This window comes from Eschrichtius robustus, chromosome 7, assembly GCF_028021215.1.
Source record: "Eschrichtius robustus isolate mEscRob2 chromosome 7, mEscRob2.pri, whole genome shotgun sequence".
NCBI classification, from domain to species: domain Eukaryota; kingdom Metazoa; phylum Chordata; class Mammalia; order Artiodactyla; family Eschrichtiidae; genus Eschrichtius; species Eschrichtius robustus.
Genome location: NC_090830.1, coordinates 8,715,426 through 8,741,493, shown reverse-complemented (window position 1 = coordinate 8,741,493; position 26,068 = coordinate 8,715,426). Strand labels below are relative to the sequence as shown.

Sequence of the window (26,068 nt, the reverse complement as noted above, 5' to 3'; positions counted from 1 at the left end):
TGAACTATCATTACCATGCTGTGCATTAGATCTGCAGAATTACTCATTTTGCATAATTGAAACTTACTACTCCTTGATTAACATCTGTTTCCCCCAACCCTCAACCCCTAGCAACAACTATTTTCTCTGCTTCGATGAGTTTGACCATTTTTGATTCCACATATAAGTGAGATCATGAAGTATTTGTTTTTCTGGGTCCAACTTATTTCCTTCCATGTTCGTCAATGTTGTCGCAAATGTCAGAATTTCCTTTTTCTTTAAAGGCTAAATAATATTCCGTCCTATATATTTATCACATTTTCTTTTTAAAATAAGCAGGAAATGGTTGGATTTACATTTGCCATTTTGTTTATTTTTTATATTCCTCCTTTGTTGTTGTTATTGTTGCTCTGTTTCTCTGTTATTTCCTTATTTTGTGTAAATGGTTAGTGTGCCATGTTGAAACGTTTTTTTTTTCTATATATCTTTTCAGTTAACGTTCTTAATAGTTACTCTAGGGATTATAATATGCATTATTTTATTTTGTTTTACCTCATCAATGTAACTTCACAGTCTACTTCGGATTAATACTAATTTAATTCCAGCAAAATATAAAAACTTTACTCCACATAGCTTCATTCTCTTTGTACTATTATCATATATATGTATATTTATTATATATGTATATATGATATACATATATATGATGTGTGTATATGTATATATGTGGTGTATATATATTATATATACATATATACATATATAGTGCATTACATCACGTAATTACCATTCTTTTTTAATAGCGAGAACGTTTAAGATCTACTCTCTTAGCAACTTTAAACTGTATAATTCAGTATTATTAACTGTAATTGCTGTGCTGTAGACTGATCCTCAAAATTTACTCATCCTAAACTGGAAGTTTGTACTCTTTGACCAATATCTCCCCTTTTCCCCACCTCGTAGCCTCTGGTAACCACCATTGTAGTCTCTGTTTCTGAGTTTGGCTTTTCAAAATTCCATATCATATAGCATTTATCTTTCTCTGTCTGATGTCTCATTTAGCATAAGACCCTCAAGCGCCATCTTTGTTGTTGCAAACGGCAGTATTTCCTTCTTTTTCAGGGCTGAATAATTCTCCATGGTTTGTGTGTATATAAATATATACATACATATTTTTATATATATTTCACATCTTCTTTTTCCACTTACCATTTATTCATTGACGGACAATTAGATTGTTCCCTTATCTTGGCTGTTTTGAAAAATGCTGCAGTGAACCTGAGAGTGCAGATATCTCCTTGAGATCCTTTGGATCTATATCCAGAAGTGGAGTTACTGGATCATATGGTAGATTTATTTTTAATTTTTCTTTATACTGTTTTCCATAGTGTCTGCACCAATTTAAGTTCCTACCAGCAGTGTTAAAGGGTTCCCTTTTCTCCATATCCTTGCGAGTATTTATTTCTTGTCTTTTTGATAATAGCCATTCTAACACGTGTGAGGTGATATCTCATTGTGGTTTTGATTTGCATTTTCCTGATGATTAGTGATGTAGAACACTTTTTCTTGTACCTGTTGCCCATTTTTATGTTTTCTTTGGGAAAATGTCTATTCACTTCCTTTGCCCATTTTTAAATCATATTGTTTGCAATTGAGTTATAAACGTTCTTTATACACTTTGGATATTAATCTCTTGTCAGAGATATGGTTTGCCTTTTCATTTTGTTGATGGTCTTATTTACTGCATAGAAACTTTTTACTTTGATGTAATCCCACTTGTTTATTTTAACTTTTGTTGCCTTTGCTTTGGTGTCAAATTCAAAAAATTATTCCCTAGACTAATGTCAAGAAGCTTACCCCCTATGTTTTCTTCTAGGAGTATTAATGATTTCAAGTCTTACCTTCAAGTCTTAAAACCATCTCAAGTTGATTATTTTTGTGTATGGTGTGTTAGATAGTGTTCAGTTTCATTCTTTTACATGTGGCCATCCTGTTTTCCCAGCACCATTTATTGAAGAGATTATCCTTTCCCTATTAAATATTCTTGGCTTCATTGCTGTAGATGAATTGACTATGTATGCATGGATTTATTTCTGGGTTTCTATAATGTTCAATTAGTCTATGTGTCTTTTTATGCCAATACCATACTGTTTTGATTACTATAGCTTTGTAACGTACTTTGAAATCAGGAATCGTGCTGCCTCCAGCTTTCTTCTTTCTCAAGATAGCTTTGGCTATTTGGGGTCTTTTGTAGTTCTGTATGAGTTTTAGGATTGTTTTCTCTATTTGTATGAAAAATGGAATTGGAGTTTTGATAATGATTGCATTGAATCTGTAGATCACTTTAGGTAGTGTAGATATTTCTACAATATCCTTCTTCCAATCTTTGAGCACAGAATGTCTTTCCATTTATTTGTGTCTTCTTCTGTTTCCTTTAATAACGTTCTATAGTTTTCACTGTACAGATCTTTCACCTTCTTGGTTAAATTTATTCCTTAGTATTTTATTTTATTTTTGCTGCAGTTGTAAACTGGGATTTTTAAAAAAATTTCTCTCTAATAGTTTGTTGTTAATGTGTAGAAACACAACTGATTTTTATGTATTGAAATTGTATCCTGAAACTTTATTTATTTATTAGTTCTAACAAATTTTTGGTGGACTCTTTAGGATGTTTGATATATAGTATTAGTCATCTGCAAATAGAGAGAATTTTACTTCTTCCTTTCCAATTTAGATGCCTTTTATTTCTTTTTCTGGACTAATTGCTGTGGTTAGGACTTCCAGTCCTATGATGAATAAAAGTTGTTGAGAGTGGGCATTCTTGTAAGGCAACTGTGGTAGCAATAAATTCTCCATCCTTGTTTATCTTGGAATGTATTTATTTTACATGTTTGAAAAAACGTTTAGCTCGATATTGAATTTTTGGTTGACAGTTTTTTTCTTTCAGCTCTTTGAATAAGTCGTCAACTGCCTTCTGTTCTCTCTTGATTCAGATGAGAAGTCAGCAGTTAATCATATTGTGATGAGTAAATTTTTGTCTTGCTGCTTTAAATATTTTCTCTTTTTTTTGTCTTTGACTCTGAATAGTTTGAGTATGATGTGTCTAGGTGTGAATCTCTTTGTGTTTATCCTACTTCGGTATTTTTATGCTTCTTGGATGTTTAAACTAATGTTTTTCTTTAAATTTTGGAAGTTTTTGGCCATTATTTCTTCAAATATATTTTCTGTTCTTTCTCTCCTGTTGTTCTGGGACTCCCATTACATGTATATTATTCCATAGGTTTTTGAGGCTCATTTAATTTTTTTCCTGTTTTTTTTTTCTCTGTGTATTTCTGATTGAATAATTTCTATTAAATGATCTTTGAGTTCACTGATTCTTTGTCCTTTCATTTTAAATCTGATGTTGGACCCCTCTAGCATATTTATTATTTTAGTTATTATACTCAAATCCATTTGGTTCTGTTTGTGTAATTCATGTATCTTTATTGATCATTTCTATTCATTGACTAATTATTACCATACTTTTCTTTATTTCTCTAAATATTTTTCCTGTAGTTCTTTAAATATAGTTGTATGTTTTTTTTAACTTTATTTTATTTTATTTATTTTTGGCTGCGTTGGGTCTTTGTTGCTGCGCACGGGCTTTCTCTAGTTGCGGCGAGTGGGGTCTACTCTCCGTTGCGGTGCACGGACTTCTCATTGTGGTGGCTTCTCTTGTTGCAGAACATGGGCTCTAGGTGCGCAGGCTCAGTAGTTGTGACACTTGGGCTTAGTTGCTCCGCGGCATGTGGGATCTTCCCGGACCAGGGATCAAACCCATGTCCCCTGCATTGGCAGGTGGATTCTTAACCACTGCACCACCAAGGAAGCTCCTATTTGGATGTCTAAAGTTTTCTTTGAAGCCTCTATCTGCTAATTTCAACATCTGGGGATACTCACTGACAGTTTCTCTTGACTGTTTTTTCTCTCAGTATAGGTTACACTTTCCTGTTTTTTTGTTTCTTTGCCTGTGCCACTTTTTCTTTTTTTTGTTAAAACTGGACTCTTTAGATAATATATTGTAGGAACTCTAAATTCTGGTATTTCTCCACTGAAGGTGGTTGTTCCGGTTTTTGTTTGTTTGTTGTTTAGTAACTTGCCTGGGCTAAGAAGGTGGTGGTTCCTGTTTTTGTTGGTTTGTTTATTGTTTAGTAACTTGCCTGTGAGATGTCTCCCCTATGATGTGTTGTCATTGATGTCACTGCTCCATTTTCTTTTTCATTCTTTTATTTTAGCCTGCTTCTTAAAGGTTACCCTGTTTCTGCATAGCTTAGAGTTAAGGCAGTGATTGTACGGGGGTTGCACTCAGGTACTTCAAACAGTAAGAGTTCTGTTCTCTGCATATGGACCTGTGTATGGGTAGAGAAGCACGTGAAAAGTTCAAGTTATCTAAAATCTGTTCCAGATTTGCTTTCTGCGAGTTCTTTGTGTCTTTCTTATGTACATGCTACTTGAGAGTTAGCCAGGAGTGTGTGAATAGTTTGGAACTACTCTGCATGCTTCAACTTCAGTCAGGAATATACTGAGTGAGGCTAGAAGAGCTGTTGAGTTTCCCTGGAAAGTGTCACTTTCACATACAGTGCATTGTGCATGGCATCTGCTCTAAATCAAGTGAGCCCCCTTTCATAAGGTGGCTCAGCTTCTGGTCCTCCCAGCCTACCCCACACCACATTCCTGCAGGAGCTGCACATCAGCTGAGCCGTGGGGAGATGGGAGCAGCCTTCAGAAATAGCACCACAGACTCTTACTGTTCTTACCTGAAGTTCAGCAGTTTTCAAGCATAAAAGTTTGTCATATTTTTTTATGCCTCTGGTTAAGTCCCACAGCTCTGAAAGGTTATTCTTGTCAATTTTAGCCAGCTTGCTTTTTAGGGAGAGGATTTGCCAACCTCCTCACTCAGTCATAAGGGGAAGTCCCCATAATTTCTTTAAAAAATGTAGCTCATTAAGTCTTTTTATCTTTCCTGAATTGATCCTTGAACATAAATAGTGTCACACTGTGGCTTTCATACATCATGTACACAGCTGCTAGAGTTATCTTCCTTAAAATATCCTTTGTGTTATTTCTTTGTGTTACTGATAGCTCCCTTCTGAACTAGATTATGTGTTAGGTGAGATGGAATTTTTGGTCACCCAAACTGTATTTGTATTCTGTTACCTTAAGCTATATGTTTATAGATTATGTGGATTAATAGGACTCTGGAGTATGTCCAGATCACCTAAGATTATTTCAGGGTTAAGTCTCACAGATACAGTTTTAGTTTCAGTTCTATATAACATACCTGAAGTATCTCTCCTGACTTAGTTTTCGAATTCTACTATATACCTCTCTCGTCAAGATTCTTCAACCAGAAAATATCATATCTTCCTTTGACATGATGACTCATCTCTTCAGACAACAAGGGAAAGATCCCTATATCCAGATATACCCACAAGGCATCATCTAGGAAGGATCACTATTTTAATGCCTTATTACACTTTTGCTTTTGCTAATACATTGCCAGAGGGGCTCATACCAGGTTATGAACTTATGAGATGTCTCTCAAGCGAAAGTCACGGAGTTTGTGGTATTCATGGCTCTGATTCTATGTGTGAATTCTTTTAGAGCATGTACACTGTCGCATTGAAGTTTAATTTATCAATAATAAAACTATTACCACAAATGTACAGGAAAACAAAAAGAAAAAAAGAACAGCTGATAATCAGGCTAATATTACCTTGAGGGGGACAAGGGATATATGGGTTTTAGGCTAAGCAGATATGCCTCTTAATAGTTTCTGGTTTAGATCGAGTCATTTAATTTTGTCACTCACCATTTACTCATTTCTAAAGTGAGGATAATAATAATACTTCTCTTATAGAGTTGTGGTGAGAATTAAGACCTAGCACACAGAGGATGATTCAAAAGTCGTGTAGCCATTATTATTTACATAATTGTGTCTACACAGTTATTTCTTAATTCTTGAAACTCTGTAGAAATTCCATGTGAGCAAAATCCTAGTAAGAATTCCACGGTGTTGACTGTCTCCATCTGAGTCTGCTTGGAGTTTCAGTTTTGAGGTTCCAAGTGATATTACTGAGTTGATTCCAGCTTAATTTGTTCAGACTGATACTGAGTAATTAATTTAGCTCTTGACATTTTAAATTAATTTAGATGAAATTACCCAGCACACTTTCATGGAATGAGATACCCACAAAGAGCGAGATGGTTGTATGTTTATGCCTGGATAAATCGGCACTGTGTTACATCGTTAATTAAATTTGAAGACACCATCTTTGCCTGCATAACTTGATGTGGAAGCCATAATTCTCGTTTTCACTTTTTTCTCCTCCTTTTGACTTTTCGTAGTGCTCTAGGTGAGTCAGAACCTGTTGATTGCCCATATCCACAAGATTGTGTGAATTGTTCCCTTTCTTTAAGCAGATTATGAGACAAGTCAGTATGGATGTCGTGACAGAGGTCATATGTCAGATGATTAGGTTGACCTGGTTACGGTAAAAATTATTTTTTTCCCAAATACTTTTAGGCAACGAACTTATGAATTGATTCTACCTAAATCTCCTTTTCACAGAACTCCCCGAAGACAACTATATGGATCACTGGAAATTTTCACTGGGGGATCCACCAAGTTTGATCACTGTCTGTGGTTCACTGGGATCTTGCAGGGAGGCAAGGCTGAGATGTCACAGACTCTGATATCTGACAAATACTTGGGCCATACATTATTTTTGCCAAAACTATTTTTGTGTACTCGATATCATGACACTGCCAAATTGCTTACAACATATGTAATGAATATGTATATATTTTGCTAATTCTTTTTTAAAAAAAATTTATTTATTTGGCTGCGCCGGGTCTTAGCTGCAGCACGCGGGGTCTTAGCTGTGGCATGCGGGATCTTTGTTGCCTGCGTGTGGGGATCTTTTAGTTGCAGCATGCAGGCTCTTAGTTGTAGCATGCGGGATCTAGTCCCCAGACCAGGGATCAAACCTGGGCCCCCTGCATAGAGAGCGCAGAGTCTTAACCACTGGACCACCAGGGAAGTCCCTATTTTGCTAATACTTAAAAAAAGACTCAAGTAGAGTGAAACTTTGCTCCAAAGTAATTTGTGGGTAGTTGAACTATAGCAGTGGTTCCACTATTTCCACTGATTTATTTCTTTTTGTGGTTTGTTTATTCATCCGTTTATTCAGATGTTTACTCAGCTCTGAACTCTGAATTTAGTGGTGAAGTGCCATAGCTTTTTTAACAGCAGATTTCTCAATTTGGGCCCAACTTCCTGGAACATCATTGTGATATATGACTAGAAATTATGTGCTTTACATGCAAATTAGGCAAGTGGCCCATCACCTAGAGTGTGGAGAGTTGGTTTGTTAAGCTTTTATTGAGATTGTGACAGATAGATGGGTTTGACTTAGCAATGTTCAAAAGCAGGAGGCTACATCCAATGAATCATTAGTAGCACATGTGATTTGTAACATACCTGCATATCATCTTGAGGCTCAATTCATAGCAGAAGCCTTTCCTTTGGTTTCCTTTTGAGTGTCTTGCTTTCAAAATACCAAATATGTGTGTTCTCACCAGCAGTGGCTCCCAGTTAAGATACGTGTGAACAGAGTTGACCTAATACCATATTCCTGTTATGATATTAGAAGGAGAGAGGTCATGCAGGGTGGAATGTCAAACTAGTATACCTCCAGATTTGCATTGGCACATTTGAGTCAGCTGAATATTAAAATAATTAGAAAAATAAGGTAGACTGGCATATCTACTTAATATGATGTTTACAGAAGATTGTATTACAGAAGATGTATGCCAAGGAGAAACATGAACACTGAGCAAATCATATGAAACCCTATTAATTCACTAGGGATTTTCATAATTAACTGCTAAGCTGGCAGAGCTGTGGCTCTTTGTAGTGGTGATGTACTGCTAATTACCACTTGTTTAACGTGCTAACAGATCCTTCCTGACTTGGACCTATGTTGTTAAGAATGGCACATGGAATGACTTGAGCTTTTCTGAAGAGATTCGAAGGCTTGAGATGTGGGGAAACCCAGGCATATCCGTTTCATCTGCTACGATCACATTTAACTTGTCTTTCAAAAAGCTGATCTCTGAAAGAAGAAAGAATTTATCCTGTGATTGACACAGGATGCATATTTCCTTCTCTAAGACAATGTTCTGTTAATCTTTGGTGCAAAGTGGGATGAAGAGAAAAAGAATATGACAAGAAAAACTACCCAGAACTATGAACTCTCCCAGAAAGTGTGAAAGTCTGACAATAACCACATTTCCAGGCTGGGGAAATGTTATGATTGGAATTTTGAAGACATATAAAGAGGAAAAAGTGAACTAAGATTTTCCTTATATCCAGCTTGATATTTCTTTTCTAAAGTAGTTCATATAAGTCAGTGGGATACAGCATCATAATTATATTGGAATTGTAGGACATACAAACATTTTAAAGGATATTGTGCCTTGTATGGTAGATGTGATTTTGCCTGTTTCATGTCTTCAGTTGGCAACTTCAACAACAACAACAACTTTATTTTTTGGAGAAGTTTGATATCTCCATAACTCATGGATACGTTGACCCTCAGTGGCTATGGTGTCTTGCCAAAGGCCACTCAGCAGATGAGTGGCTGAGAAAAAACAAACCTGCATCAACTTCAGACCATCTGTTCCGCTCCAAAGAATCCTGTCTTCACATTTCTTGGTAGAAGACAAGCTTTTCTCTTAATTTATATCTCTGTGATTCTGGCTTTCAATGTGAGATAGATTTTTTTTAATTAGGCAGAGAAAATTATATTTTGTTGGGATTTTCTAGTTTGTAATGCTTTTCTTTTCTTATTTGGACTTCAGAACTCTTCTTTGAAGTGTGATAAGTATATTGCCAATTAATGGATGGGGAAGCTCAGACTGATTTACCTGGGATCCCTTGGCTGGTTATGCATTGACTCGGAATCCCATGTCCTTTGGTACAGTGACCTGCCCATTTGCTTATGCTGTCAAACTATCAAGATTTAATACCTCATTAATTTTCAAAATACATTTTGAGATATCTCTGTGTTACTCTGAAGGTTATTTGGTGCACAACTGAAACGCAGTGTAAAAAGGTAAATTAACTTGTCTTCATATTAGAAACTCAAGATTATGAAAACAAAAACAAAAGTAAAGATCCACCATTAGGGCTGTTACTACTGTGTCCCTATAGGCTCATTTGTTTAATTTTCCAGAAATAGGTGAAATCGTAGTTTGAGGTCAACTCTTCAAACATTGAGCACTTTCTTTTGCAAGTCATCGTTTTAGACTGGTCGTGGTGGGATGGGAGAGTGAGGGTCCAAGTTGAATAACAATGTTTCATAGTATTAAAGTTGAACCAATCTTCAGGAGGCATATGGCTTGTCTAGATCCTTTAGCTGTCATGAAGAATGAAGTAGATAGAGATCTATTAACAGAAAATGATCTTCAATACATATTAATAAATTAAAATATGTAATTTACACAAAGTGAGCCCGTTAATGGGAAAAGCCAATCTATATACTTCTATGTGAGCATACATATGTATGCAAATGCATTAAAAAAGGCCTGGAAAGATGTACATCTGAAAGCTCATCCTGCTCCCACGTGGTTATGCCTGGGAGGGAGAGTATGTATAATTAAATTTGGAAAGAGAGGATTTAAAAAATTTTTCAGTATTGTTTGAATTTTCACCAAGGAAAATGTTTTTATATGTGATTTTATTTATGTGTGATTTAAAAATATGAAATAGTTTTCCACTGGTGGAGACTTGGAGATGGATATGTCACGCTGAGGGGGAGAAAAGTATGAGCAAAGGCATCAAGACCTTAAAATGGAGTGGTATGTTAGTATGCAATTTCTACACAGTGATAACAAGAGAGGTGGTCTGCTGTAGCTTATATAGCCCCTAATTATTGTTTGCAGTTCAGTTAAGTCAATGACATGTTTCAATAGGTTTGTAAGTGAGTTAGGCAGATACATCTGTGTATGCCAAATGGTTCGCTGGATACGTCGGTTGGAAACCTAATTGATTTCACACAGACTCTCCAGTGCCAACAAAGCCAGATGCTACGTTGTGGTTATTCTTGAGAATTTTTTTACCTGTAAGATTAGGTAATGTTTGTCAGGCAGGGAAGAACGGGGACCAGTTTGTATTTTAAAAAGAAGAGAAGACACACAGCCATGCTGCTTGCTTAAGGTTTGTTACCTTTGCTAAAGCACACCTAGCCTTACCAAATTGGTCTTGTCTCCACATGAAAAGCATTGTGAACCTCCTGCCTGCCTGCTTTGGGCTCTGGGCAGCCTAGATACACATTTAGACAGACCGAAGTATATACTTTCTCTGGTTTAATTTTGTATGAAAAATAAGTGTAATGTTTAAGAGGCAGGTAGGTGTACAGGCTGAGCAGTAGTTCTTTGTTTCATGTTCTGATGTGGTCTATTTTGAAGCACCTGTAAGGTAAAACATGTATTACATAAGGGTTTATTTCATGGTTTGGGAGCACACTCATTGTAAGGGCACGTAAAGTTCTTTCAAGTTGAAGTTCTAAAAATTAAAATTCTCAGTAATAGTACTTGAGTAAAGAAAAAGACTAAGGAAAAGATGGTAACATGCAAAAGCTTGCGAATTGAAGTTCCCACTACAGCTGTATATAGACTGTTATACTTTATCTCTTGTGCCTGGTGTTAGGGGCCATTTAGTTGGTCTTTAATGAATGAGACCCTTTGTTTTCCACTGACAACTTTATTTTGGGGAAATGGGAACAAAGCCTTAACATAAATGCTGCAGTGTGGTTTAACTCTAAAAATGTCAGGGTTATTTGAAGAAATATACATCTAAATTAAGAAATACTTTTCGTAGTTTACTTTAAAAAGTGACAAGTAGTTACTTTTAAAAAGTAACAAGTTTTGGTAATGATTCTGTTGCCTAGAACAACCTGACGTTTTTCTTTGCAGTAAAAGAAACTAACAGTGCAAAGCTCTGATTTGTATTGTTTCAAGTTTTACTGACAGGGGTAAAACTTTTTTCTTTTTTTAACTGCTCAGCTTTTCTGTTACATTTATGTGTGTTTTGATGGGGGAGGGGGCAAAGAGAGAGCAATAAAGATGGGTCCAAAAAAAAGATGGGTAGAGTCTCTGAGAGAGACTTGTCTTTGCTGATTGTCTGTTCATTTATTCCTGTTAAACCCCACTATCTGTAACAAGTATGTCGCTCTGTGAAAAAAGGAAATTTGTTTGGCAGGATTAATTCATTTCAGAGCCATGTGGTTTTCAAAGATCTTTAAAATAAATGTAAGATATTCCAGTGATTCGTACTTTAACACTTTGATTAAAGTGAAGTAGGAAACAATTTAAATATACCCAGTATGTAAACTTTTCAATATTACCAGAAAGTGCCTTTTCTTGAAAATAACTAGAACATTTTAGATGTTATGAACAGGTGCATAGTTAATGCTTTGACGTTTCAAACAAGATTTCTCTAAAACAGAATCCATTTAAGAACCAATTTTAAGAAATGAGTGGTGCTTCATAAATGCCACAAATGGAGAGAAATGACAATATGCAAAACTAACTAATGACAATGGCTCGCTTATTTTGAGTTCTTGTTATGGTCTTGACACTGTGATAAGCTCTTTACTTAGATTATCTCATTTATTTTTTCACAGCAACCCTATGAGGATGGCATAATTATTATCCCATTTTTCAGGGAAGGAAACTAAAGATTAGAAAAGTTAATAGCTCGTACGTAGTGAGGCCAGGATTCTTGCTTAGGTGATCTGTTTATAGAATCCAATCTCTTAACTATTATAATACACTGATTCTAAAGCAATTCATGAATATTGGTCTGAAATCAGTTCAGTGGTGTGTTGGCAATGGCTCTTAGAGTTTCCTGAGAGCTAATTGTTACATATTTAGCAGTTTTGTGAGCTGATTTGTAAACTTTTATACTTTGAAACCAGCCATCATTGGAGTATTTACACTACAGAAATGGGCAAGTCAGTGCTTTTTATTTTTAGGAATTGGTTCACCAGCACACCATTTCTTAACATAGTTCTCTACCAGTGCTATTTGTCAAAGTGTAGCTTCCAAACTCTCACAGTTTAACTGGATATGAATGGAATAAACACTTACCTCAATCAATTTTTTCCCAGCAGCATTTGTCTTAGTGTGATGAATTGTTATTAATATAGTTAGAACTGAGAATATTAAATTTAAAAGAGCTTATCCTGAATTTCACAGTAGAAGAGAGTCCCTTTCCAAGCTTCCAATCTTTTATCTGAGGATTTTGGAAAGAAAGCCCTTGTCTGGCTGACTGCTGTCAATGGAAACAATCAATAAACATTCTATAATCGGAATAGAAAAGAGTTTTATTTGAGCCAGACTGAGGACTATAGCCCAGGAGACAGATTCAAGAAACACTTGAAATGTGTTCTTCTAGACTACAAAATGGGGGGAGGCTTATATAGGCAAAATCCACAAAGTTACATAAGTGGTTTGCCAATTATAATTGGAGCTGGCAAGAAGTAAGGGCGCTTGTTAAGCCAGGATCGGTTGAGGTCTGAAATGGTTGAATAGCTACAAGGGGAGACCTTGAGACTATAAGGGTGCAGCTGGCAGCTGCACAGATCTTATCTTGTTTTGAGAACAGATCTTGTTTTGAGAATGGCTGATGAGGTCCCTGGGTCTGATACAGTTGAGAAAATTCAAGTTCTCAGTAGTACAGGAATTTGTCTGAAACCACATCCACAATGGCTATCTGGCTCCATTTTGAATGCCTGAACCACAGTTTTATATCTTGTGAGAACAAAGGACAAATATTAAACAGGGGTGCATCCCTTCAAGGTTTCAAAAGAGAAAGATTAGCACATACACAGCAACTCAGCATGACCTTGCTGTCTGGGAAGGGGACCTCATCTCTGAAGGAGTACTAGCATTGGCATTGTAGGGATAGAATGCCCCCATTTCCTATCTTCAAAGTGGACATTCTAAACAATCTGGTAAATGCATTTTGAAAAAATGGTCAAAGCAGATGTACAATGCATGTTTGACAGACCAATGCATGCATTGCTAACTATTCCAGTTAGCATGACGTTCAAGCCAAATCATGTATAAGCCAGAATGACTTCCCCATACCTCGACGTGTGAAATTTTCTTGCATTACCGCAGAGTATAAAAGTAGTAGCTGCACCCAGATTTCAGAGATTCCTTTGACTACTAGCTGAGATAGTTTGAGGAGTAATGGAAAGAAATTGGGCTGGGGGCCACAGAAGCCCATGATAAGAGGATAGAGGAATTCAGAAAACGAAAGTTCATTAAAAAATAAAACAAAGCAAAACAAAACATGGGTGCCAGGAAGGTTTGTGGGGTATGAGTAACTAGTGATTATATGCTTCTTTTATCCATAAAATAATCTTTAACTTTAATTTTAGAACCCTGGTACCTAATCTTTCCTAGAAACCATAAAGCATCATTCTCTGCTGATGAGGATCTTTTTATTGATAGTGGCTCAATTTAGTAAATACTTAAACACTGTACATTGTAATTCTGATGCATTGCATCAGGTTATCAATTTATCCTCCTAATGTTCTTTTTAAGAAGACATATTCTCGCTTGTGTTTTGTGTTTAATGTATTTATAATGTTCTTCTGTTGTGAAAATGCTCCTTTGAACATCTTCCCATACCCAGCTGGATTGCCTCCTGGGTCCTGCTTATCTAAAGTAAAAGCATGCATGCACGATAATGCATTTGTTCCTAATTGGGATAGTTCTTTCTAACTTGACAGTCAGTTCTTATCCTGTTTCCTTCACCTCCTTAGTAGTTACTTGTTGGGATTTTCAGAATTTATGGGGTTATTACTGGATTGGAATGGAAGTTGATGGAAGGAAATAGAAAGGAAAAGGAATGAGTGAGAAAATAAAGCAATACACAGACACCGAATAGAAGTCAAATTATTGCATCCGAAGTTAGAGGCCAGATATGATACCCAACTTGAGTAAGACAAGCTAATCGTTGTCTTTGTGGATAAGGGCAAGCCTGTGTAAATCAATATTTTATACCAATCAATTTTATGTTTGCTTAACTTCACTGTTAATTTGAGTGAAGTATTTTTCTGTCCTTTTAATTTTTTTATCAGCGAAGTACTTGATAGACTAGAAATGAATGCTCTAGAGTCAGAGAAGTCTGGCTTTTTAGTCCCGGCTTGAAAAATTTAGTAATTGTGACTTTGGAAAAGTAACCTAACTTCTCTATATTCTTGTCCACACAATAATAGTAATAATCCTTACCGTGGATGACCACAGGAGTTATTGATAAAGCTCCGAGTGCAGTGCCTAATCAGAGTAGGCACTTAATAAATGGTAGCTTATAGTTATCCATAAATTAAAATGTGGATTAAGTGTGAGCGGTATAGACAATGTATTTGGATGATTTGGGAGCTCATATTAGAGAATTGACAAGTACTCTTTCTTCTTTCTGTGAAAGAAAACTGAAGTATAATAAGGTAAATTGGGTCTGGATGCTTGATGATGATGGTGGTGGTGGTGGTGGTGGTGGTGGTGATGTTGACGACGATGATGATGATGGCGGCTTTCCTTCTTTCTGCACAGAATGTCCCCCCAGACCTCTCCATCTGCACCTTTGTGCTGGAACAGTCCCTCTCTGTCCGGGCCCTGCAGGAGATGCTGGCTAACACTGTGGAGAAGTCACAAGGGGCAAGTACTTAATTTATGTTGTCTTGCAGTATTTTAATGAACTCAGCTACTATATGAATGATTTCTTTCACAGGTTTTGGAGATTTTCTTTTGACTAAAATATGTAAATGCCTTTTAGTTGTGATTTTCTTAAGTTTGCCTTTCTGCTTCATCCAGCAGATCTGTTGATGTCTTAAAGAACTTAAAAAAATCCATCCTCAGGGAGATCTGTGTCCTTGAACCTCATGCTTATGTCAGTGGTTACAATAGAATCTTCTACTTGAGTGTTTGTGTTTCTAACGTTTTTGGAGCTGTTATTTTGACTCTTTCAATTAATTGCTTTTTGCATGGCTGTCATTTTATCTTTATTTCATTCTCAAATGCCTCTAACCATGTGACTGTGTCCTAAGCTTCTTTATGGCAAGTAAAATTTCATGACACTCTTACATATTTGAAGTAACGAAATTATAGTGTTACAGCTTTATTCAGTTGTAATTTTGCAAATAGCTAATCATTTTCTTCTGAAAATTGAAATTTTTATTCTGTCCCCTAATGCAAACATTTTTCTTCGAACGCTTATTTGGTAATTTAAATTATGTTCCATTCTATGCTGTGAGTGATTTCTGGGCTGCTACCCATTCTTAGCCAATTCATTAAATTTTAGAATTGAGCAGGAGCATGAATGGTCAAATTTTTGTTTCCTGTTTATTTGTTTGCTTGTTGCTATAATTACTGCAGCGTATGGTTTAATAAGCTATACTATTTCCAGGAATAAAACTGAACATTTTTATTTGCCATTATTGGTCCATGTGTTGCTGCTTTTGTTGTTAATCATTGCTCCGGTTTGGATAAGTAAAGAGATTAAAAAATGATAATATATGGTTTAACAGAAAATGAGTGATCAATTCTGATGTAATGTATTTTCATTAGCCTTGTAGTTTTTTAAATTTTAGTGTCATGCAGCTTAGGACTTTAATTGGTTTGTACATTAATTTTAAATTAATTTAAAATTTTAATACTATATGACATATATGTATGTATGTATGGAGGAGAAAAGTACGTTTGTGAGTATGGAGGAGAAACTTTAGTGATCTTTATTTGATATTAGACTAACAGCTTATTTTTAAAAAGATCCAAATATGTTATGCGTATTTTAATTTTTCAAGTTCATTTTTGGTTACAACAGTTTGAAATTAAGGTATTAAAACTATATAAGGTTAAAAAAATGTTTTTTCTGTTTTTTAATGCAGTGCTTTTGGATTATGCTTGAATCAAAGAGGAATAAAACATTTCTCAGTTTAACTAGTTTTCTTTCTACCTGGAATAACCCCTCCTGATTTTTAAACATCACATATCAACTTTGAAATTCAAATCTGTCTTTACAAAGGAAAATCCGTTTTCTTTTGCATGAGCATCTAGAAAAGTGTGTATTGTCATTTCACTTATCTTTGTAGATACCAACTTATGATTAAATTCCCATAAATTTAATTTTGATATTGCTAAGCTGCTTTTTCTAAATTTAAACTTTTGAGAAGATGTCTTAACCTCCCTAGAATCATGGCGTTGGATTAGGCAAGCTCTCAATTTTCTGTGTGTATAGGAAGTGTTGAAAATACTATTTTTGGACTTATGTTTTGAAGATACTTATTAGAATTTCTGCCCCCCCCCCCCGTATATTTATTTAGCTGAATTTTATTTTGAGTTGTACTCCGTCTAGAAAGTTTCTATCAGAGATAAAGTGGTAATTTATATGATATGTGGAATACCATTTATAAAGACCAGCGTAGCTACCATAAGACATTAATTAGAAAAGAAAACTTGAGAAAAACCTGCTACTGGAAAGGAACATATTTCATTGAGCCAAATCTCACTTTCAAGCTAGTAACTTTTAGGAAGAAACCACCGTCAAATAGCTCCAGAGGAAACTGTATCTGGGGGAAAGAAGGATTCTTAGACTGCAGAGGAGTTTTGATTATACCCGGCAGTGGTGTTCAAAATACTTCATAACTAGTTTGACACAGGCATCGATTACTCAGAGCAGACCTCAGTCAAAATGCTTGAGTCAAGGTCCTGCGGAGATGTGGGGGGTGGTCTGAGCAGTTTGGGGGTATCGTGGAGGAGTTGTGGGCTGATCAGAGTTGGGGCTGAGGTTTATTTACCAGGAGAGCTAGTTTTCCACTGTAACAACCATCTTCATCATAATAGTGCAAACCGGCCTTAGAGCACGTCTGATTACATGGGATCAGTGAATGCTGTTGGCACTTGTAGGAGTCAGTCTTTGGACTCCATAGGTATCCACATCCTCTTTACGAGCGCCTCATTTGTCTCCTTTGAATTCATTATGGGAATCTGTGGCAAATGTCAATATTTGGTCAAGCAAATTGTCATCTCTAACAATAAATTATATGCAGTAGATTTGCTTAAAGAAAGATCCACTTTGACTGGGATGAAGTGTGTCAGGAAGGTGATGCTAATTTTCTTGAAATCATTTCTTTCCCTACCAATTAACAGCGTATCAAAAAGAACCTGTGTATTACCTGATTCTCCCACTCTCTTGTGATCAACTTTCTCTAAGAAGCCTTGTTCTTTTTTTAAAAAAATAATTCTTCTTAAATTCTTTGTGTAATTCAGTACACTTAATACTGATACTATTTAATGTCCAAAATGCTGTCATAGGCGTGGTAGCAATACAAACACACTTGATGATGATAAGGAAAAAAAATTTCTCATCTAGAACCATGACTTTTCTTCTTGTGGTTAAGTACCATTTTGCTTGTATTCTTGGGTCCCACAGGACAAATGCATGGTTTTATTAAAGCTGCAGGAAATCTAGCAGGAAATTCCCGACATCATTTGTGCCAAAACAAATCATGAAGTTTACCGATAACAAAAGGAGATGCATAAAATGAAACAGAAAAAATATTACCTAATTTATGAAGTTTTGATTCCACAGAGTTGCTTATTGTGGCTATTAGTAAAATAACTAACATATAAGTGGCACAAGAAGCATTCTGAAAGGTTTTATCAGGAGGGATTTTTAAAAATATCACACTTTTTTTTTATTAAACAGGTAAGACAGATCTAGGTCTGATGTATATAATTCCACTAAACATCATTTAGCTTTTATTCTTAATCAAAGCGTATCAGTCATAAATAGGCCAAGACCTGTTTAGCTTTATCTGAATGGCTGCTCACAGAGCCTTTAAAATCCTGCGGGTGGAGACAATGCACATAAAACAAGGAAAAAATGACTGCGGGAGCATTGCCCATCCCTTTGGCCGAATTTTGCCTGAGCTTCTGTACATGCACATCCTTGCTTGTGTTAATTTTTCTCTTCTCCCTCTGGGTTTTATGTGGTTCTGGATAACTTGTCTGCTTCTGAATCCAGTTCTATCTCCTCTCATTCTTCAGATTTTTTTTTGCCGTACCCGGTGATATAGCATAGGCCTAAGCAGGGTTTTGTAGGATTTGTGAACAGTTTTAAGAATACGAGCTGTGCCACATGTTCACTGTGTGGCTTTGGAGAAGGTCAGTCTTTATCATCATGTTTAGTGATTATTAAATGATGAGGTATGTGGAATATTCAGCATACATTTAACAGTGGCTATTTTTATTGTTTTATTTATTCTTTTTCTCATACCTGTAAGAAATGGTTGGACTGCTACGATCCCTGACTTCCTTTTCCCTGGCCTTGCAGTTTCCTTCTCTGTGACCTTGCCTGGTCCAGAGTCCCCCTTCTCCCTCCTCCAATATCCCAGCCAATTGGTTCTGAGACGTAGTCATGCCAGTTCAGTGATGGCACAATTAGGTTAAAATATAGTCAGTGATAGTATTTGCTTATTTCTGTGTGCGTTCTAGTTAATAAAGTTTAATCATTTAGGTGATCCTATGCTTTTGCGTATTTGTTTCATTATACCTTAATTCAGAAACATTTTTTTAAAAATTTATTTTTAAAATTTATTTATTTTTTAACATCTTTATTGGAGTATAATTGCTTTACAATGGTGTGTTAGTTTCTGCTTTATAACAAAGTGAATCAGTTATACATATACATATGTCCCCATATCTCTTCCCTCTTGCGTCTCCCTCCCTCCCACCCTCCCTATCCCACCCCTCTAGGTGGTCACAAAGCACCAAGCTGATCTCCCTGTGCTATGCGGCTGCTTCCCATGGGAATAAAGACACAGACCTACTAGAGAATGGACTTGAGGATACGGGGAGGGGGAAGGGTAAGCTGTGACAAAGTGAGAGAGTGGCATAAACATATATACACTACCAAACGTAAAATAGAAACATTTTTGATGAACACTTTCTCCCTTAAATTTTATTTTTGTGATGCCGAGTTTAATTTAAGGATTCCATTTCATAGAAGCACAGATATGAAGTGAAAAGTGACACAGTATAGTGGAAGGAGCTTTGGTTTTACAGTCTGTGAAATTTATTGATAATTCTTACTTTTTCAAACACTATTTTTAATAGTTATCGTTTGTTGACAGGCATTGCTCTTGTTTAACACCATGAGTATATTAAGTGGCTTATTATTCGTATTACTATTTAGGAGAGTATATACAAAGATAACCTTGACTGTCCTTTCTGTCTTTTGGTTTAGCTGTTTCTGGGAGAATTGTAGAACCCTGTCCCTTTTGACTTTGGCTTGTAACCACTTGACTATCGGTGCCTTGTTGTTAGACAATTAGCAGCTTGAACCAAGAAACAAAAAGTAAAATTAAACCAATATTTGCCCCTTATATCCTGCTTTTTGGAGGAAATTTGTAATTTTGGTAATTCTGATTGGTGTCATTCATTCACTTTACGTCATATATTTTCCTCATTATTATAGGTAATTGGTAGTTTTCTATAATTTCAATTACAACTGATGCTTTAAATATCTATAAAATTTACAATGTAATATTATAAATGTTACTTATTATGAATGTCAGTCAGTTGTAATCATTTATTTAATGCAAACTTTGAACATTTATAAGATATACTTTATACGGCTCTGTGGATAGAAAGATGAATAATAGGTGATTTTTGTCATCAATGGATTCACAGTCTAATGCAAGAATAGAAGGAAAGTTATAGTGCAGTATGATGTGTGTTATCATGGAAGTGTAGATATAGTGTTAGCACAAGGAAGGGACTGAGTTTGTGAAACTTGGCATTCTTTTCAGTGTTCTTTGGACTTGCTACATCATTTCTAAGACAAGTAGAAATAATATTAAAACTATTAATATAAAAATCACTTAAAATTTTTCTCCAAGGAACAACTTGGTCTCATTAGACTATTCTTTAGAATTCTATTAGAAACTAGTACTTGCCAGGAGGACTATGCATAATATGTCCAGAGATATTCCTAATATCTTTATGTTTCAGTTTACTGAAATGGTTTATTATTTTATATGAACTCCTAAGAGTGTTTCATATTTCTAAATTATATACTGTCTTGTAATTACAAAATACCACTGTGACTTAATTATTAATAGAGAGGTACATCAGACTCAGACATGTTCAGTTTTTATGAAAAATGAAGTTATAGAATATGGAGTATTATTATACAGTTGTACCATTCTTCTAATAAAACCTCTGCTTTTTTAAAGCATGTACTCTGAGAGTATTCAAAAATGCATCAAGAAGTAACCAGCTAAATTTACTGGTAAATGAGGTGTTTTTTATTTTTAATACATTTTTTAAACATTGAAGCACCATAGATGAGTTTTTTAAAAATACATTTATCAAACATTGAAGTATCAATTTCAGGCAAGTAATTGCATTTAAGATCATTTTATATAAATGCAAGAGTAGAAGTTGAAGTTCAAGAAGTTGTGTGCTATATTCCATGGGGGTTAAGCATACAGATTCTAGAGCAAACTCCTTGAGTTAAATTCTTGGTAATCTTAGGAAAGCTGCTTAATGTTTCTGTACCTCAGTTTTCTCATCTATAAAGTGGGGGAAAAAATAGTGTCCCCTTCATAGTGCTGTTGTGAGAATCTAATAAGTCCATATAACTAATGTGTATAGAACATGCATGGCACACAGGAAGCACTATAGCTATGCTGTTATCTTATTATCGTGTTTGCTTTGGGAATGCAAATGTTTGCTCCAGACCAAATATTTGGTCCAAATATTAAAATCATATTTGGCCCAAGTATTAAAAAACATATTTGGTCCAAATACTAAAAGCAAAACAAACAAACAGCAATAAAACCCCCAGTTACCTCAAGGCTCCAGAGAGTTGACCAAAAGCAGACGTATTCTGGAGAGGAGTCAGACTTGGAAAGTGGAATTGGTGCCAGTGACTTTTACATTTTTTAAGGCTTTTAGCCTGGAGGCTGACAGAAGTCAGTGCTGTGTGGTAGTGAAAACTCTAAAAGAACATGCACAGTCTCTCGGAAGACAGAAAGTCAAGGAGTGATCCTGGAAAAGAGAAATCCAGAGAGAGGGAGCCCCAAATTCTGTGCATACACTGTGCTCAAGTCTCTGGCTGATGCTTAGCCACGTGTATGGGGGGCAGGTGTGAATTCAGTTACCACTGCTAAGGGCAACACTGCACTGAGGTTTGCACTGCCACCAAGCATTTTGCAGTTTGTGATTTGAGTCCCACCAAGTTAATTGCCTGTTAAAGCGAATATAATCAACGTTCTTCAGTGGTATATAGCAGAATCCAGAATCTCAACAATATAAAAGGACAGGATACAATTCACAATTGTTTAAAATGTATAGAAACATGCAAATGTGACCCAATCTCAAGAGAGACGACTACCAAGAACAACCTGGAGATGATCTTACCAGACAAGGATTTAAAGCAGCTATTATGGCTGTGTTCAATGAAATCAAGGAAAATATGTTTACTGTGAACAAAAAGATTAAAAAAACTCAACGTATAAAAATTATTCAAAGAAACAAAATGGAATTTCTAGACCTGAAAATTACAGTATCTGAAAAGTTCACATAGCTAGTAAGTGGTAGAAGTAGGGTATGAATTTATCTCCATTGGGCTCTGAAGTCTATGCTTTTAAGCTCTTTACTATGGAGTATCCATGTAATAAGAGGAGAGCAGTGGGAGAGCCTAAGGGGATGTCACTACTAAAGCAGTGGGAAGAAGAGGAGGAGGACCCCATGGAAGGCTCTGGGAAGATACAATCTGGGAGATAAGAGGAAAATTAGGAGAAAATAGTTACAGAAGCCATGTGTATTAGTTTCTATGGCTGCTGTAACAAATGACTCCAAGCCTGATGGCTTAAAACACCATGAACTTATTATCTTAAAGTTCTTGAGGTGAGAATTCTAAAACTTAGTTTCAATGGGCTAAAATCAAAGTTTTGGCAGGACTGCATTAATTCTGGTGGCTCTAGGGAGGAATCTATTTCCTTGCCTTTTCTAGCTTATATTTTTGGCTGGTGGCCCATGCTCCATCTTCAAAGCCAGCAACATACTATCATGTTACATATTCACAGGCTCTGTGGAATAGGATGTGGATGGTTTTGGGGTGCCACTATTTGGCCTACTACATCATGGAAGTGTAGAGTTTTCAGTAAGATGTTGTTGACAACATCAGTTGAAAATCAGAGAAATCTAGTTGAATAAGGACTGAAAAGTGTACTTTGGTTTGACAGGAGCCTGGTTTTCCTGCAAACCAATCAATATTATTTTCAGCCTATCTTATATATACATACTAATCCATAGATTCACGCATATTTTACATTGAAAAGACTTTATTATCTAAGGAGTTTTCGGTATTTATTGGTTACTCCAAGAGTGGTGCTCAATATTTCTTTTATACTTATATTTAAATATATTTAATATTCTTTTATATTCTTATTCTTCTGGTATTTTGGTTCATGTTCACTACATCTAAAAGACTTATTTGTTCATGCTCTTGGGAGGATAGGCCAAGGATCAAAAATTAAGAGTTAATGTTGCATCCACCCTGGTTGAGTTTTATTTTCATCCTGATTTTTTTCCATTTGCTTTCTCTTCATTAAAGTGAATTGGGGTAGTGTGGAGGAAAAAGGAAGGGTTGGCAAACCTTGCTGTGGATCATATAATATAGATTGTATTCTGTACATTATTAAAAATAGGTTTCTCAGATGGCTGGGCTAATGATTCACTGGGGAAAAAATTGAACTTTACTTAAACACTTGATATTGTTCATCCATTTTCAAATATGTTACTGCTCTACACAGTCTAAGTCTCCATTGAAATACAGAATCAAACAATTAGGATATAAAATTGTGATTACACTTTTCAGTACTCTCGGGGCAGTAGATATCTGCCTCTGAAGAGACCAGAGCTAAAGACTGAATGGGGCTACTTTTTAATAAAGAAAAATAATACCACACTCACAGTTTTTGTTTTTGTGTCAGCAAGATGCCTGCCTAGACTGTAGTAAGGAATCAATAAATCTTATATATTGATAATGTTAAAAGTCATTAGAGACACATAAAGCACAAGCAACAAAATAAAAACAGGTGGGACTACAACAAACTAAAAAGCTTCTGCACAGCAATAGAAACAACAAAGTGAAAAGACAACCTATGGGATGGGAAAAATATTTGCAAACCATATTATGTGATAAGGAGTTAATATCCAAAATATATTAAGAGCTCATGCAACTCAGTAGCAAAAACCAAATAATCAAATTAAAAATGGACAAAAGACCTGAATAGACATTTGTCCAAAGAAGATGTATGAAAGGCCAACAGGTACATGAAAAGATGCTCAGCATCACTAGTCATTAGGGAAATGCAAGGCAAAACCACAGTGAAATATCACCTCATACCTGTAATGACCATCACCAAAAAGACAAAAGATAACAAATACTGGCGAGGTTGTGGAGGAAAGGGAATCCTTGTGCACTGTTGGTGGGATTGTAAACTGGTACAGCTACTACGGGAAACAGTATGGGGGATCCTCAAAAATTAAATACAGAACTACCGCATGATCCAGCAATTTCACTTCTGGGGGTATATCCAAAGGAAATGAAAACACTAACTTGAAAAGATATCTGCACCTCCCATGTTCATAGCAGAATTATGATAGCCAAGACACGAAAACTGCCTAAGTGTCCATTGATGGATGAATGGATAAAGAAATTGTGGAATATCTGTATAGTGGAATATTATTCAGCCATTAAAAATGAGGAAATCCTGACATTTGTGACAACATGGATGGACCTTGAGCATATAATGTTAGGTGAAGTAAGACAGAGAAAGACAAATACCGTATGATCTTATTTGTGGAATCTAAAACAACAACAACAAGAACAAAAACAAACTCATAGAAAAAGAGATCAGATTTGTGGTTACCAGAGGTAGAGGGAGGAGGAATTGGAGGGAAAGCAGTCAGAAGGTACAGACTTCCAGTTGTAAGCTAAATAAGTACTACGGATATAATGTACAGTATGATGACTATAGTTAGCAATGCTGTATGATATACAGGAAAATTGTAAAGAGAGTAGATCCTAAGAGTTCTCATCACAAAGAAAAAATGTTTTTTTCCCCTTTTTAAAAATTAATTAATGTATTTGTTTTTATTTTTGGCTGTGTTGGGTCTTCGTTGCTGTGCGTGGGCTTTCTCTAGTTGCGGCGAGCGGGGGCTACTCTTCGTTGCAGTGCGCGGACTTCTCATTGTCATGGCTTCTCTTGTTGCGGAGCACGGGCTCTAGGTGTGCAGGCTCAGTAGTTGTGGCTCATGGGCTTAGTTGCTCCACAGCATGTGGGATCTTCCCGGTCCAGGGCTTGAACCTGTGTCCCCTGCATTGGCAGGCAGATCCTTAACCATTGCGCCACTAGGGAAGCCCTTTTTCCCCTTTTTTGCTTTCTCTTTTTATTTTATCTACGTGAGAGGACGGATTCTAACTAAAGTTATTGTGGTAATCATTTCACAATATATGTAAGTCAAATCATTATGCCGTACACCCTAAACTTACACCATGATATATGTCAATTATATCTCAATGAAACTGGGAAAAAGTAGTTAGGGCCTATCATGCATGCAATATAAAAATACACTTAAATTTCCCTTGAAGTTTAAATTCCAGAACCATATCAATCTTCTATTTTCATAACAGTAATAGAGTATAAAATGAAAGTACCTTCTTCATAATCCTTTTTTTCCCCTGAAGATAACCACAGCTAAGATTGGCTTATATCCATCTAGAACATCATGTATAAAAAATATTTTTCCATAAACAGAATCATATTACAGACTATTGTATCATCTTCTACAACTTAATCATATATGGTTAAAAAAAATAAGGACATAAAAAGTCCAAAGGAAGAGAATCCAGGTTTAATTGAGCAGGGCTCTGGCTCAGATTTTCTATAATTCTCTTGACTCTGTTCTCTCTGTTTGTTTGGTTCTTAGGCTAGTTTCCCTCATGATTACAACAGGGCTGTATCATCATATCAGTGATGATATCCAAATTCAGCATCATCTCTGGGCACACAAAGCAGCTGACTTTCTTTGCTTTTGTTTATAAGAGTAAGGAGATTTTCCCAGAAACCTCCTGGTAGACTTCCCCTATGCCCACTGTCACATACTCATTGCCCAGATTATTAACCAGCAAGGGGAAATGTGGCCAACACAACTGGCTCAGAGCATGGGGAGGGAGGGAAGAAAGGATACCTCTACAAAACTGGATTTTTTTGGGAGAAAGAGGAGGGTTATACATGCAAATGAACGTTGGACGATTCCTAATGTTCTTTGTTACGATATATAGCAGACGTGGAGTTGGTACCCTTAAGCCTTATTTGGAAGTATTTATTTAGATTTGAGATCCTCCAGGTTCTTAAGCCAAACTAGATCTAGCAAGTTAAATCCTTACCTAGGAATAGAAATCAAAGTCTATGCTCAGTGGTCTCTGAAGCTGGGAAATGGAAAACCCATGTCTCTTCTCCACCCAACTGATTCATGCAGTATTCATTCCACGAAAGTGTGTTGAGTTGCTATTGTGAATTCTGGGCTGGTGATACAGGGATAAATAAGAAGGCATCCTTGCTCTTGGGGAATTTAGTGATCTAATAGTGAAAAGAAAAGGTAGATACACCATTGAATGTGGGTGAAGTGTGCTTTTGATAGTAAACAGTCCAGTGAGAGTACAGAGGAGGGAGCTCTTAAGTACTTTCCCATCACTACCTCCCCTATATGAAGGCACACATCCTATCATAAATGGCTGAGGTCCTCTACAGGTAAAAACAGTGAAAAGTTTAATGGATTAGTCTGTTTATATTGTAGGCAAGATGATGTTACTAGCTATTTATGTTGAAACTGAAATTCCCAATTAACTACTAATAACTTAACATTTTAGTTGAAGAGGCTGGGTTCTATTTGC

General features: G+C 36.0%; 1 protein-coding gene across 1 annotated transcript in view; it reads left to right on the top strand.

Annotated features, from left to right (window-relative positions):
* Window positions 1–26,068, top strand: part of RYR2 (ryanodine receptor 2) — a 535,211-nt gene that overhangs the window by 37,811 nt on the left and 471,332 nt on the right. The window contains exon 3 of the mRNA XM_068548931.1: window positions 14,650–14,758. Within this exon, the coding sequence (XP_068405032.1) occupies window positions 14,650–14,758 (109 nt within the window). The remainder of the gene's footprint in view (window positions 1–14,649; window positions 14,759–26,068) is intronic.